Genomic DNA, 14,595 nt, shown 5'->3' on the forward strand with positions numbered 1-14,595 from the left:
TCTGGAGCAACTGTGCCCTCCTGATGACATGGTATCTTGTAGATAGAAGCTTTCTTTTGGTGAAAAAATAACTTTAATTGCTGTCAAAGCACCAATAGTTGTGTGTATGTGGCTGTCTCTGGTATGGCTTCTCACAGCAGCACTTAGTTTGCATAGGCAGGGTCACAAGTGTCATCCTGCAGGTTACAGTGACCAAAGCATTCTGTGTTTCTCTCACAACAGGGTGTAATTGTATGTACTTATGTGCATGTCCTTGGTGGTTATTAGAGGTGGTGGGACAAGTGGATAGCTGGTGTAAATTGTTCAGATCTGTTTTTAATGACCTGATGTCAAAAATGCACATGAGTACAACTCTCTTCTCTCAGGGACATTAACATTCAACAACTGTTTGTCCCTTTCCTCCTCTTTTCTTTTACAGTGGGGAGTATGCTTTGGCAGAATACACCGAAGTGAAAACAGTCACCATTAAACTCTCCCAGAAGAGTCCATGAAAACAGGAGGCCTGAAATGCTGACACTCTGAATGTGACACATGGGGGACGTGTTCAGACAAGGGGGAGGGGAGGGGTGGGAAGGAAAATGGAAACACCTGTCTTTATTCCTCTAGAAACACTGAATCTGCTGGGCTGCATTTTGCCAACTGGCTCTTCAAAAACTGATTCACTGACTCTGGTTCTACTGGCAGTACACACTTGTACTCCACAAGTCCCTGGCTGTACGTCTGCCTGCTCCCTGTGACTCAAAAGCTGGTCAGTCACAGTGTTGGCAGGAGTACCCCTGAAGGACAGGGACATCACTGGCATGTTAGAGAGACTGCTGGTACCACCAGAGCTACTGGCAGATACCTTCAGAGGCACTTGGGCTTCCCTTGGCAGAGATGGACTCGAGTGGTAAGGGTTAGAACAACTTGACTGGAGTTGGTAGAGTCTGTGTGAAGATTGCAGCTGGAGTTTGGAATGGGAGTGCAAGCTTTCATGGAAGAATCTGTAAGGAAATTCTCTTTGAAAGAGCTATCACGGTCTCTCTAAAGATATGTACATTCTCCATCCTGGTGATATTCTAGCCCTGAATGAGATTTGTGGGAGTTTCCTAGAGGACTCCTTTGGGGCCACTATGTCACCCAACAGAGCCAGACTTTCAAGTGTCCTTGGAACCTGATGTTTGGGTGTGCACACACTACACATGCTGCAAATGCAAGTTCCTGACTTGCTGACCCTTCTGGCTCCCAGTGAGTCACAGTTGTATCTCAAACCTTCACTACAGCACTTTTCTCAAGGGGAATTTGCACTGCACTTACCATGGTGACACCGAGTTGGATGCTGAGCATGTAGTATGGTAGATACCCCACAGAAAATCTCCCATACCAGTCCTGATCTGGGGGAGGGAGCAGAAGAGCTGCAGGAAACTGTCCTGCACTCTCTTTCTCTGCAACTTTCAGGCTTTTTGAACATCTCTTTGTTTTTTGAGCCAGGACTGTTACTATGAGAGTAAAACTTAGAAGCTCTTTGTCCAACACTCTTCACATTGCTTCTTTATCCTGTATGAATGTAGCTTAACATACATTCCTGGAAGTGCAGTGTGAAGAGGCAGGTGCTCCCAAGCACACCTTGAGTGCTAAAGAGGAGGGTGTACAAGCCAGTTACCATGGAATAAGCTGTGGCTGGACTTCAGTTTGTCAGCAGCTTTGCAGGCACTGTCCCTGTGAGTGCTGTCATCTCATGGCCAGCACAGAGTAGCTGATCCTTCACTGAGAAAACTGCCTTGGATTGTCCCTTGCTCACAGCTGTCCATGGAGTAGCTGTCACACCAAGCTCATGCCTTAGCACCTCCTGCAGTAACTTCTTTGCATGCCCAGACATTATTATGAGATTCATTATCGTGAGATGAACGACAAGCCACAGGCTGTCTTCAGTTCCTGGGTTCACTGCTTTCCCTGCTCCTCTCCTCCTGACTCTGCTGGAGAACCCTGGCAAAGGCACAGCCAGTCCCAGGTCTGCAGGAGTTAGTGGTGACAGCTTGTTAGGAAGTTCAGCTGATCCCTCTGGGATTGTCTTCTGAGAACAAACCCACTGAGGTTCCTTATGGCTTATCAGCAGATCTCCAGGGAGCACTGATAAGGATTGCTGCTCCAGATGTCAGAGCTTGAAGCAGAAATGCAGGTCTAACCTCTCCTCTGCTGCAAGCCAAGATTACCCAGTACCTTCCTTTGCCCACAGATAGGCTCAGACAGTAACAAATTCTGTTGCATGAGTGGAGCTTTTTTTGGAGGAGGAAGGAAGGTGGGCGGTGATAAGTAAGGAAAAAAGTTTGCATGAGCCTAAACTTCCTTATTAGTTGGTGAATGTTGAAATTGCACTTCAACATCACTTTATTTCTGACATGACATACCTCCAACAGTGTAACCAGGAGCCTGTCCTCCCACAGGGTGTGAGGCAGGAAAATCTCCCCATCCAGTGATGAAAATGTCCTCCCTTCCCCATGAAAGGCCAAATGGGATCATTGTAAATAAGTTTCTATTTTTGTAAGACACTTAAGAGTGCAAACATCTTCTCAGACAAATGTTTTACTCTTGTCCACCTGAGGGTTTCCTTGGGCTGCAGAGAGGTGAGGCAAACAGTAAAAGGCTGTTTATCTTGATGTATCTGTATTTTTGATAAACAGTGGTGGAAACTTAAATAATCTGAAATTCTTAAAATCCTTCTCTTCTGGCTTTATATGTATGATATATATTTCACTTTTTTCCCCCCTATCAAGTTTTTAAAAAGTCAATGTATCTCTTATTGTATAAATCAGGGTTTGACTCTACACACTGAATTTTGTAAGTTATGTAACACTAGACACTAACTTTAAAATAACCCCTTCGAGGGTATATATATTCCTCCATTGCACAGTAAGGCTTTCATATGAATACTAGTTGTTTTTTTTAAAGAAAAGAACTATATTTATAAATTAGGATACAGTTAATCTAATGTATTTTTATAGCTAAAGGTACATGAAAATGTTATGTTTAAACCTCATGTATATATTTAGACTATGGATATCATTTTTGTAATAGTTCTTGTTCCTAATAAATGTTTAACTTTGTGAAACAGGTGTATCTGAGGATTTAGTATCTCACTGGGAGACTGAGGGAATCTGCGCTTGGATTAATTTTTGCAATTTGGGAAGAATCAGCCAATTTTAACAGTACAGTGCTAAGTGTAGTCAGTGTTCTGCACATAAAAGCTTGAGTTGTGCCATTTACCATAAGCAGAGGGAGGAGAGCAGAGCTGCAGCTGGCAGGGGCAAGCACAAAGTTGGATGGATCCTCTTTTCCTTCTGAGGTGAGCCTCAAAATTAAGTGTTTCGAGACATTCTGGCTCCTGCAGCCAGATGGGGCTTCCTGCCTTGCTATGGCTGCTCCCTAAACCCCTTGAGACACATCCAGCACCAGTGTGGCTCTGCTGAATGTGTTCCCAGCCCAGTTTTATTTCTCTCATCTGCAATGTAGATACAGAGCAAGAACATTCCATTGTCTTTTAACTCTCTTCCCGTCTGATGTGTGAGAAATTCCTATGGGCTCCCTACACAGGCCAAGCCAAACTCCTTGAATTTTCCACTCACTGACAGCATCACTCAGAAGCTTTCAGACTCCAGAGAAGGAAAGGCTGAAGATACAAAGGCATTACCGTGAGTGACATAGTCAATGGAGACAAAAGGAAGAGTGGGATGAGATTTGGGGAGGGGGAAAAGCGGAAAATTAGCTTGAATATGTGGGTAAATTATTGCCAGAGGAAATTAGAGGCTCTATCATAATAAAGGAAAAAGTTAATTAAGGGTGTTTTCAAACATTGTGCTAAAAATGAGGTAAGAAAGGTCTGGATAAGAGCTGGGCTGTGAGGCATAAAAGGGAGCAGGCTGGGTAAGAGGTGGAAAGGTGCTGAAAACAGGTAACACTGTTTTTTAGCTGTGTTAAAAGTCAGAAAACAATCGTGTTGGTACGTTCTAGCTCTCTACCTATGCCTGCAACTGGACGCAGAGTGATGGGGACCTGAACACAGGGAAAAGCACCGGCGAACACCCATCTGTGCCATCCACAGGAACCCCCAGGCTCCCGCAGCCGTTCTGTGGGTGCACATCCACCCCCAAGTGACCAGCAGTGACCCATTGCTGGGTACCGAGCAGGCTAAAAACATCCTCTGTGTTTAATTTACAGAATGGCTACGAACAGCAAAAGGCACGCAGAAATATTGGGGTTTTTTCCTTAGTTGATCCGACGAGTGGGGGAAATGGAGCAATCCCTGGCTTGTCAGAGGCTCCTGGAGAGGAATGGGTCAGTCTGGGGAAGGGCTGACTCCTTCCGAAGAGAGGGGGCAACCTCGCTCTGCTCTTCCAGCGAGGACCCAACTCGCCGCGATCCGGGGAAGGAGCAACTTTCAAAGAGCTCCGCGGTAAGGCCGGGCCCTGCCGGGACGGTGGGCAGCGCTGCGGGAGCGCTCGTCCCCAGCACCGCCACTCCCACGCTGGCATTGCCTAAAAACCTCAAACCCTCGGAGCCCGAGGCGGGCGTGTGGGGCGGGTCTGGGGAAGGAGCTCCATCCTCCTGCGGGCCAGCCCTGCCCTCGGGGCAGCGAGGGGCCGTGCCGGGGACTCGCCCGGGGCCGGGGCCGGAGGAGGAGCCGCTGTCCCGTCGCCTTTGCCGCCGGCCCCCTCCGCCGCCCGGGCCGCGGAGCGAGCGAGGAGCGCGGGCGGCGCCGGACGAGGCGGCGGCGGCAGCGCCCGGAGCGCCGGCCCGGGACGCGGAGGTACCGTGGCTTTGCTGCCGCTTCTCGGGCACCTGCCCCGCTGCCAGGGCAGTCGGTGTGGGGGGCTGCCGGCGCTTTGCAGGTGGAAATGAGGGGGAAAGCGAGTGGGAGTTTGTTTTTGAAGAAAATGAAAGTTCGGAGAGAAGTTCGCGGGCGCAGCGCGGCCGCCCCGCCCGGCGGGACGCGCTGTGAGGGGACGCCTCAGCCCGGCCGCTGGGAAGCGGCTGGAAAGGCTTGAGAGACCCCCCCAAAACGGGGTGTAGCGCCTGGTGACCCCCCAGCCGGCCGGGGGGTGCGAGAAGGGGATGGGTTTTGGTGCTCGCTGCTCAGCTGGGAACGAGGGATGCGGTCCCTGGGCGGGCAGGGGTCCCTGGGCTGACACCTCGGCCCCGGGCTCGCCATGGACACCGGGCGGGAGAGCCCCAGCGCCCTCCACATGGGCCTCTCCGATCCCCAGTGGGACTGCCAGAAACAACAGGTGGTTTGGGTAAAGCACTGAGGTTTTATCAGGGATTTTTTATCAATTAAGAAGCGATTTTGGGCTAACCGTGATGTTTCTGGCGGCCTGTGTGTTTTTAGGCACAAGGCACAGGGTCAGACTGGGCGGGATGGGGAAGGGGAGAGGCGTGGGTGGTTCAGGTGTGTGCAGTAGCAGGTGTCAGGGCTGGGAATGTGTGAAATGGGATGTAAATCCCATTTACACCTGTTCAGGTGTATTCTGCTTGGCCCCTCTCCTTCTGAACGAGACTGCAGAGCACATAGACTCTCTAAATCAAACCCACACGTGGTGTTTGCATGTTACAGTTGTAGCCTTACAGCAAGTGCACCTTGCTTAAGGTAAAGTTCTGTAGGGGTTTTTAAGAAATTATATACAAAAAGGTCTTGAAATACAAAAATCCTCATTGCATGGGCACTGTGTGGCAGTCATATACATGGCTACAGCACATTCATTTACTTGCAGTTAAAGGAACTGATTACCAGCACCACACCACTATTTTTCCTAAAAGTTATTTTTCCTTTCACTTTATAAGAGGAAAGTTTCAGCCTGGGGAATAGGCTGAGTAGACAGCAAAAAATCAGGAGTGGAGTGGTTTTCAAGCCTCAGGGGACCATGCTAGCCCCCGTTCAGTGTTTCTTGTACAGTTGCTGTAGGTGCACATGGTTTGTCCCCATCTCAGAGCAAGGAAGTGCCTCAGAAACCATCGTCTGCTGCAGAGCTGGTGGGCCAGAGTGTGCATGGGGAAGTGTTTGCTCTCCCTGGAGCTGCTCAGTGCATCAAGGGCACAGGGCAGGCAGATGCTGGAAGCATCATATCCCCTCCACTGCCAGAGTGAACACCCTGGACTGCTCTGGAGAGGTGTGAGAGCCTTCCTGACACCTCTGCCTGCGGCATCCCACCTGTGGCATGGAGGAATGTGTGGTCCCAGCTCCTCCTGCCAGTGTTGTCAAGGGAAGCTGAGGCCAGGAGAGAAGATGAGTCTGGTGGTGCCCAGCACCAGTTCCAGGGCAGAATTCAGTCCTTCACCAACACAGTGCAATTCACCAGTTTGTGGGCTTGGATCTGGGATTAGGATCACCTCCATGTCAGCCTTCTGCAGCACCCAGTGCCCAGACTAGGGCACAGAGGTGCCAGTCTTTTTCACTGCTGCCAGGCACTGCACAGTCAAGGTCAGCAGAAGCTGAGTGCCCCTAAAATTCAAATATTTGCCTAAAAAAACAACTGAAATAGGATGCAGTGATTTTTAGTGTTGTTGGCTGTTGGTTGAAACCCTGTGTAAGGAGGGAGGAGCAGAAAGCTTCCCGGATAGTAGTGATGGATCAGCATATTTTTATATTCCCCTTGGCCTTTGATCCCAGTTCAGGAAGCCAGCTCTGCTCAGGGAGAGTCAGGGAAGGTCTTGGGCCTTGCTGGCTGGAGTGAGAGGTGGGTTATCAGCTTTGCTGAGCTAGAGCCTCAAATCAGAACTTCATCATCACACACCAGACGTGAGAAGAACCAGTAAGAGTCAGTTGAGGTGCATCATGTCACATCTGAGAGGCGTTTACTGACTGAAACTGAAAGCAGAAAATGAAGGAGCTCTGATGGTGGTTGGACAAACACTGCAAATCCTCCAGGAGTCTGAGCCTCTGTACGAAGAGGTTGAAGGGTGGCTGTGCAGCTGTGAAAAGGGAAGGATTGGAAGTGCCTCGGGAGGCTGAGCTGTACAATTTTCTGTTGCCTGCAGTTCCCAAGAAGCCAACCTTTAATAGCTCCTAAGGGCCTGATTTGCCTCCCTGAGTGAAGAAGCCTGATGCTTTCAGGGTGAGAGAGTTCTCAAAAAGGACTGGCAGAGGGGACAAGAGCTGGTGTGTTTCTCTTCACCCTCTTCTCTTTCCTACAGAGGATTATCTCAGTAACCACATCAGTGTTTTTCAGTTTCTCACAGTCTTACAAGAGCCGTGGTTGTCTTTGTGGATGGGAGAGGTTTTGAGGTTGCATTTAGGATTTTTCCAGCTGCACTGCAGGGTTTCAATGGTCTGCCTTTACACCAGCTTGTGGAGAATCTGAAACTGCAGCTGTGACCCCTGCCCACCCCCTTGTCCTCTGCCCAAAGACTGAGCAGCTTTGGTGGTGAAAAATTAGGAACATTATCTTTCTGTAGTGCAGAAATTGTTAGTCCCCTCTGTTAATTCATGTTATGCTCTTAACAAAGCTATTATGAAAATAATTATATTTATAGGATAAGAGTATTTCTGCAGTGTGCCATTTGGACAACTGTGTTAATAGTAGAGAGGAATAAACATCTCACCATTTCTACAGTGGAATGATTAATTTGTTTTGTTGTTTGTTTTTAAACAGAATAAATGATGTTTCTTCAGGATGGTGCTCACTAGCAGCCTCTGCTCCTGCATTCACATGATGGGGATCATCCAGCTTTGACAACACTGCTCAGTCTGAAGTGCTGTGGAAAGTTTGTCTGTGGGGCCTTCACAACTGCCACCCAGAATGTACTGGTGTGTGGGAACGGAGGAATCCACTGTTTGCAGGGAGAGCAACATGGATCCACAAAATGGTAAATAGCAGGATTTGTTTCTTTCCTGTTCAGATTGGGAACAAAAGGTTCTAAGAGAACTCAGTAGCCACTGGGCTTTGATGAAGTTTAAAAATGTGAAAGTTTTTTCAGCCCTGGTCTTTGGAAATTTACAGTCTGGAATTTTATTTCCAGGGAGAGTGATATTGAACTATGGAGGTGGTAAGAATAGCATTCCCCTGAAGATGGATGTTCTCCAAAGGCCTACGGAATTAGTCAATATATGTATCACGTCTCCCCAGTTCCTAAATATGTTTTACAAGATCTGTGCTTTTTCAGTGTGTGAATGCAAATATGTTCCCAGTCACTGATGCAATGGGCATTCAGGATATGAAAGCTGCTAAAATCAGAGCATCTCTTCTCAGCCTGAACAGATATTAACCTGCTCCAGTTTTACCCTCAGCTCCTATTCAGTGGCTTGCAGTGATTTTATGTTGGGCTAGATTAGAACATTTGTGTTTATGTAATAAAGAAATTCTCCTTTTAGAAGGGACATATGTTTCAGGTTGCTTCCTGTGAATTTTTTTTTTTTTTCTCCTGAGCAGGCAAATTATTTTTGGATGGTTTCTCTCACTGCAACCCTCAGCTCCCAGGCACTGCTGCCTTTCTCTGAGTCAAACCCCAGTTATGTTTCTGCAGCAAGAAATAGCCTCCTGTTCTTGTGTAACGGTGTTCCCCCTTGCAGCAAGTGCTTCATTAGGAGGCAGCATCTGCGTTTGAAGTGTGGGAAGAAGGTGTGTTTGACGCTTTGTAGTGAGTAAGCAGGCTCCAGCAGAAGCTAATGTTTTTGCAGCCTTATTTTGGAATTTTTCAGCAACTATGAAGCAAAACCTGATAGTTTATTCAGAGGCCTCCTTGTCTTGTCTGAAGACATTCCTCACCAGCGTCACAGGGAGCTCTGGGAACTCTTTCCTTTCTCCGTACGTATTCTGCTTGTTCTGTGATACTGATTTTTCTGTTTGCTGTTGGCAATTAGGACTGTACCTTTCTGTAACACTTGGTTATTGAATATTCTTAAAATTCTTAAATTCTGTCTTCTGAATTTCTCTCTGGAAGAAATTATCTCCACTTGAATACTAAGCTATAAGCCATGAGAAGAATTTTAATCTGTGCTAACGGTTTGCAACTGTTCAGAATTGCTAAATCTTTGTTCTGCAGTAGTGATCTGACAAGTTTTCTCTCTGTTTAAAGATACAATAAATAAATTATTGTAGGAGTGAATAATGAAGTGGAAAGTGGGATAGTGAAATTTTTTACATTTTGAGTTCAGTTTTTTTTTCTGAGAACTTTATTACACATTGCTGTTATGTAATTATATTCAGTTAAACTGGTTAGCTGGAAGCATGCAAATCTCTGGTAGACTCTTCTATATGGATATATCTGGGTTATATTAAAATAGTCTACAGTGCTGGAAAACTGAGAAAGGCATCCTTGTAAAGCTTAATATCCCTGTACAAGGCACCAGTACTGCCTTGGTGGAGTTGCTGATTGTAAGGGTATTGTACATGCTTAAACTCATTGTTTTGGTCCTGCCAAGAATGATTGTCATTAGCTAACTGGTCCACTCCCTAAGTTACTGGTCCTTGTTCTGGCTCAGATCCCATTACAGGGGCTGGAGCAGGAGCGCGGTGACTCACTCAGCCTCCTCATGCCAGCCCATGCTTTACACCGGTGAGGAACAATGTGGATGCAGCCTCCTGCTCCCATTCAGCGGGAGCTGCTGGGAAGGGGAGTGAGATCCCGGATCATTTCTTTCATGCCGATGACCTCGTTAGTGCTCAGAGCTTGGAGTCTTTTTGTTTTTGTCAGGCAGGAGGGACTGGCTTGTGGGGGATTTAACCAGAGCACGGTGGTGCCGGGGGCTCTGGGGTGGGTCAGCTGGATCAGCAGGGCTGGATGCCCCTTCCTGCACTTCCCTGTGCACTTTCATTATCTGAAGCCTTAGAATTTTTTAGGAGTTTTTTTCCCTGGCAGCTATAAAGCCCTGGCCAATTGTATGTAGAGAAAATCACACTCACAGCATCCTTCTTAGAAAATGTAACACGGGGTGCAGGGGCTCACCTTGCTCAGGTGTCTGCTCTGCTGTTCCTCCTGGTTGCCATTGATTTTCCTGTATCCCAGCACAGGATGCCAGCTTTCCCTGTATCCCAGCAGGATGCCAGCTTTCCCATGGCATGGGTGAGCTGTGTTTCAGACCTGGACACTCTCTGCCCTCTGGGGATGGTGCTGGGTTTGACTTGCTGGTGCTGACCAAGCCCCCAGAGGAGATTTGTCACCAGAGCACAGGATGAGTGAGACTCCCTTGTGGGTGCACTCAGCATCTCCCTTGCCTCCTCAAACCCTACTTCCCCCTCTCCTGGATTTGTTCATCTTGTCCTAATTAAAAGAAACTGAGCCGGGGTATGGGGGTGGCTGCAGTCTCTCATGAAGTAGAGGGTCTGGGTTTTTTAAAAAACTTGGTTAAAGAGCTCTGCATAATCCAGAGGAGGTGACATGATGTGAATTTTGTAGGAAGTACAATGGAAGCCCAGAGGCATCACTTTATGAATGTGTGGAAAAGCATAAAGATTCTTTGCCTTTCTATGGGCTGATTTCTTTGAATCTTAAAAAATTTCATAGCTAGGATTTAATTCTTGCGTGGTTTTCTAGGAGTTCCTCAGAGGTGTAGGAGAACAGTCATTGTCTTCTGAAACATAAGGGTACTTCTGTTTAAAAAGCTTATCTCCTTCTTACTGGGAATTTTATTCAAAGTCACAGGACATTCATATGCCACTGGTGTGTGTCTCAGAGGTGGGATTGGATTATCTTTCAAACATGCCAGAGGGTGTCTCTTCTCCCCTGCTAAATCTAGAAATGAGCCCTGAAGAGGGGTGTTGTGGTGGAAGGTGTCTAACATTACATGATTAGGGACAACAATGCCAAGGAGAGCTGCCTGGAGCTTTATAGTAGCTTTGCAGATATTAACTAAATGCACTTTCACAACTTCTTTTGAGGCAAATCAGTTGTAACTTGGTGACTTCCCACTGTCCAGAGAAGCACAGATTGACATGGACAGTGTGCCTGGAAAAGGGACCAGACAAGTAACCAGAACACAGGACTGGAGCTGTCATTTGGAGTGGACCAGAGGCCCCTAAAGCTGTGCTTTGCAGGTGCTGTGGTGACCCTGCAGCTCACAGGGCTTTCTATTTTATCAGAAAGACTCTGCCCACGATGGAAGTGACCTTTGCAACCCCACTCATGGCTCAGCTCAGATCTGACTCACAGGGAAAGCTGCTCCTGCCCTGCTGCTTCCTGGATCCTGGAAAAGGCTCTGCTGTGAGCAAGAGTTGAACTGGAAAAGTTAAAGAGTTGTTTAACAGGAGGGACTGCTCAGGAGCAAGTGCAATTTTACAGGGAAAGTTTCACAACAGTTTGAGTGGTGACACTTCAAGGTTGGCTGAGAGCAAATGGAGCAGTTTATCCTCCTGGGACACACTTTGTGCCTCCAGCTTTGCTCTTGGCTGGCACCAGGGCAGGATATGTGCAGAGGTGGACTTACTGGTCCTGATAGGTCCCTTCCAGCTCAGCCTGTTCTCTGATTCTATGATTTCCTCACAGTTCTGCACCATTGTTGCCTTAAACGTGAAGGGCAGGAGCTGGTGGAGTGAATAACTTTGTTTAAAAATCTTTCCTGCTGAATAGAGGAGGAATGGAAAATCAGCACACTGATACCAGTTTATTCCTCATGAAATCACCATGTAAACCTTAAAACCTTCCCATCAGCCATGTGTGGGGACAGGACCAGCAGCTGGGCCTTGGGGCACGTTGTACTGAGTAACAGGGAAAATCTGCTCACAGCCCCTGCCCTGCTTTTCCATCCACACACCACCCTGTAGTAACATTACCCTGAGTGTTTTGTGACAGTGTGGGGTGAGAAGGACAAGGAGAGGATCTGGGAGGTGAACTGAGCACACAGAGCACTGGAGAGCTGCAGAGTGTGTCAGTCGTGTGAGGTTCTCTATAATCAGACTAAGTCAGCCTGGAAGGTTTTCTGGTTTTCCTCCTGCTTGTTAAGCTGTGAGTAAATTCAAGTCCAAACAGCAGACTGAAAAGGTTCCTATAAGCTAAAAAAGCAGAAAATAGAACAGGTTTTGTATGTGAATCAGTCTCACTGCAGAGTGCCCTGCAGAAGGAGAAGTAGGAAATGCTCAGCAGGAATAGGAAGTACACCAGTAAGGCAGTAATAGGCGTGTATTTTTAAATATTTAAATAAACTCTTCATACAGAAGTGGTGCAATCTCACAAGGGGCCGAGGGCTCCTGCGGAAGGCTGGTCTGCAGCTGAGCATGCCTGTGGTTAAACCTGCCCTCCTGTGCTGAGCTGGGTGTTACAACATCTCTCCAAACCAACCTGTGTGTCAAAAAGGGCCAAGGAATGCTGAGGCATTTACAATTTTCCTGACACAAACCATCAAAGCCAGCCTGCTCTTGAACTTGAGGGCTGTATCAAGGAGGGCAGAGCTGCTGGGAGAGCCAGTGGTGCAGTAAAGACCTTGGGAAGTTAATTGAGCAGAGAGTCTGACCTGAAAGCCAGTTTGATTTACAGGCAGCAGTAAAGCATTGATCTTCAACTGAGCTGCATCTGGAATTATCTGCTGCTTTACAGCTTTATTTTTACATCTTCATGTTAAAATGTATTTGTGGTGTATTACATTGAAATGTAACTTATGACAACTCTATCAAGAAGCCTGGAAAATACCAAAGATAAGGTGATAAGGTAGCAAAGAAAATCCTTTGCCCTTAGCACTTGTACACAGGGAGTTCTTTACAATGTTCCTGAGGTGTGATTTATGAGGGAGCTTTCAGGTGAGGGTTGATTCTGGGGTCATGGAACTGCTGTCCTCTGTTTCAGTGGGAAAAAAGCAATTGATAGTGTTCACACCAACTCAGCCTTTACCAGGCCTGTAATTGACACTGTTTTGACAGAGATGTTGCAGGTGATTTTATAGTTGCATTAAGAAAATGCTATGAATTATGGGGTTTTATTCTCCCCAGAGCCTATGGGGGCCTTATCCAAAACCCATTAAATTCTTTGCACTGACATAATGGGATCTTCAGGGATCCTTACAGCATTAAGTCTGTGGTTTGTTTGTTTTTCACTGCTCTGATCAATAATGGGGCTGTCAGCACTGTGCTTGCAGAAGGCAGCGAGCTGGGAGGAGCTGTTTGCATTGCAGATGGTGGGGGAGAGATGGATTTTGTACCATTCAGCTCCCAATCTGCTGTATAAAATCATAGAATCATGGAATTTTTAAGGCTGGAAAAGACCTTCAAGGTCACCGAGTCCAAGTGTTCCCCCAGCACTGCCAAGCCCACCCTTAAACCGTGTCCCCAAGTGCCACATCTACACAGGTTTTAACTCCTCCCAGGGGATGGTGACTCAAGCGTGGAGTCTGTCTCTTAATAGGTTCTGTTTCAGATTTTACATCAAGTCAGGCTGATATTTAATTCCTCCCCTTAATCCAAATCTGTGTGCTCATTAGTGGGTCAGCAATTGCTTATTTGCATGATTATGTATCACCACAGCAGCAGCTCTTTTATATAAGCTGCTGCTATTTTCACAACAGAAGTGTCTCTGTGTTTTTTAGTGTGTACCTTACCCTCACTTTAGAGGACCTATTTAAAAAGTCTTTAAGTTTTAGGAAAGGCTCTCACCCTTCCAAAATCCCTTCTGCAGTCAGAGGGACTGTGGGAGTCAGCAGTTTGTGTTGCTGGCAGCACTTGGGGTCTGCCACAGAGATGCACAGTGGGAAACCTGGGGCAGATCCTCTCTGTTTTGGCTCTCCCTCTCCAGTTGGAGAGGGCAGCAGATCCCTGGTGAACTTCAGGAACTTCTCATCTGCAGAGACAAGCCCCATTAGAGTCACCCAGGGGTGAGGGAAGGGGTCAGTCTGCCACAGGAAGAGTGGGAGGTAGGAGGCGAGGGAAGGAGCAGGAACCTGGGGCTGGGAGCTGGAGCAGCAGCTTCATTTCCTCTCTGATAGTCAAAGTGTGGCTCCCAGGCATCAAGGTTGGCATTTCAGATACTGCTGGGGAAAACTCAGTCCCAGGCTGTCCCCAGCTCCTCTCTGTGCATAGCTGAAAATCATGGAAAAATAACAAACCAAAGCAGTGACTCAAACAAGAAGTCTGGATAAATTTAGCTCAAATATTCTTGGTATGTTTGTGGTCACTGTGGAAATTGCATCACTTCTTGTTTTAATGATCAAAATATTGCTTGGAAAACTGACATGCCTACCTGAGAAGAGCTCAAAATGAAATCCTTTAAAAGCAAGTATGTCTTTGGAATTGCTTCACCTGCAGTTAATTGGTTTTGGGGGTTGTTTGTTTTATTCCTGTCTTGGTTAAGGAGTTTTTGAACTGGAGGTTATTGCTGCTTAATTGAAAAGCCACAAGGTTTGAAGCTTATACACTCTGCAGTGTAAATTATCTACTTCATATAAAAGTTCTGTCTGGGGAGTAGGATTCAAAAAGAGCTGGTAATTGCTGAAGACAAGACCTCCTCCAGAATCTGCCTGCACGTCTTTCTGTCTTTCACATGAAAGAGCCTTTGAAAGTGCTTTTATTTTTGCATCAAACAGAAACATTTTAAATTTTTTTTCTACAACACTAATGGACAGGATCCCTTTTCAGATCTCATAGCCTGAAAAACAAAAAGCCTGGCTCCTTAAGTGAGCCTGTAATCCTGGTCGTAATTCTCCCA

At 46.9% G+C, this 14,595-nt stretch overlaps 2 protein-coding genes across 5 annotated transcripts in view; both read left to right on the forward strand.

Annotated features, from left to right (window-relative positions):
* Positions 1–3,088, forward strand: part of ALDH1A3 (aldehyde dehydrogenase 1 family member A3) — a 34,019-nt gene extending 30,931 nt beyond the window's left edge. The window contains exon 13 of the mRNA XM_002199913.7: positions 419–3,088. Coding sequence (XP_002199949.1) covers positions 419–491 — 73 coding nt within the window. The 3' untranslated portion in view covers positions 492–3,088. The remainder of the gene's footprint in view (positions 1–418) is intronic.
* Positions 3,089–4,361: 1,273 nt separating this feature from the next.
* The window catches only part of LRRK1 (leucine rich repeat kinase 1), a 73,152-nt gene continuing 62,918 nt past the window's right edge, over positions 4,362–14,595 (forward strand). Inside the window, exons 1-3 of one of the 4 annotated variants that reach the window (XM_002197914.7) lie at positions 4,622–4,783; positions 7,623–7,836; positions 7,990–8,774. Coding sequence is in view for 3 of the 4 variants with exons in the window: in XM_072933985.1 (XP_072790086.1) it covers positions 7,770–7,836 (67 nt within the window). In the remaining variant the exon portion in view is untranslated. Of the gene's footprint in view, positions 4,430–4,619; positions 4,784–7,622; positions 7,837–7,989; positions 8,775–14,595 lie in introns of those variants that run through there. The other 3 variants (XM_072933985.1, XM_030281643.4, XM_030281640.4) reach the window with 3 other exon arrangements.

Source organism: Taeniopygia guttata, chromosome 10 (assembly GCF_048771995.1).
Source record: "Taeniopygia guttata chromosome 10, bTaeGut7.mat, whole genome shotgun sequence".
In the NCBI taxonomy this organism is placed as follows: domain Eukaryota; kingdom Metazoa; phylum Chordata; class Aves; order Passeriformes; family Estrildidae; genus Taeniopygia; species Taeniopygia guttata.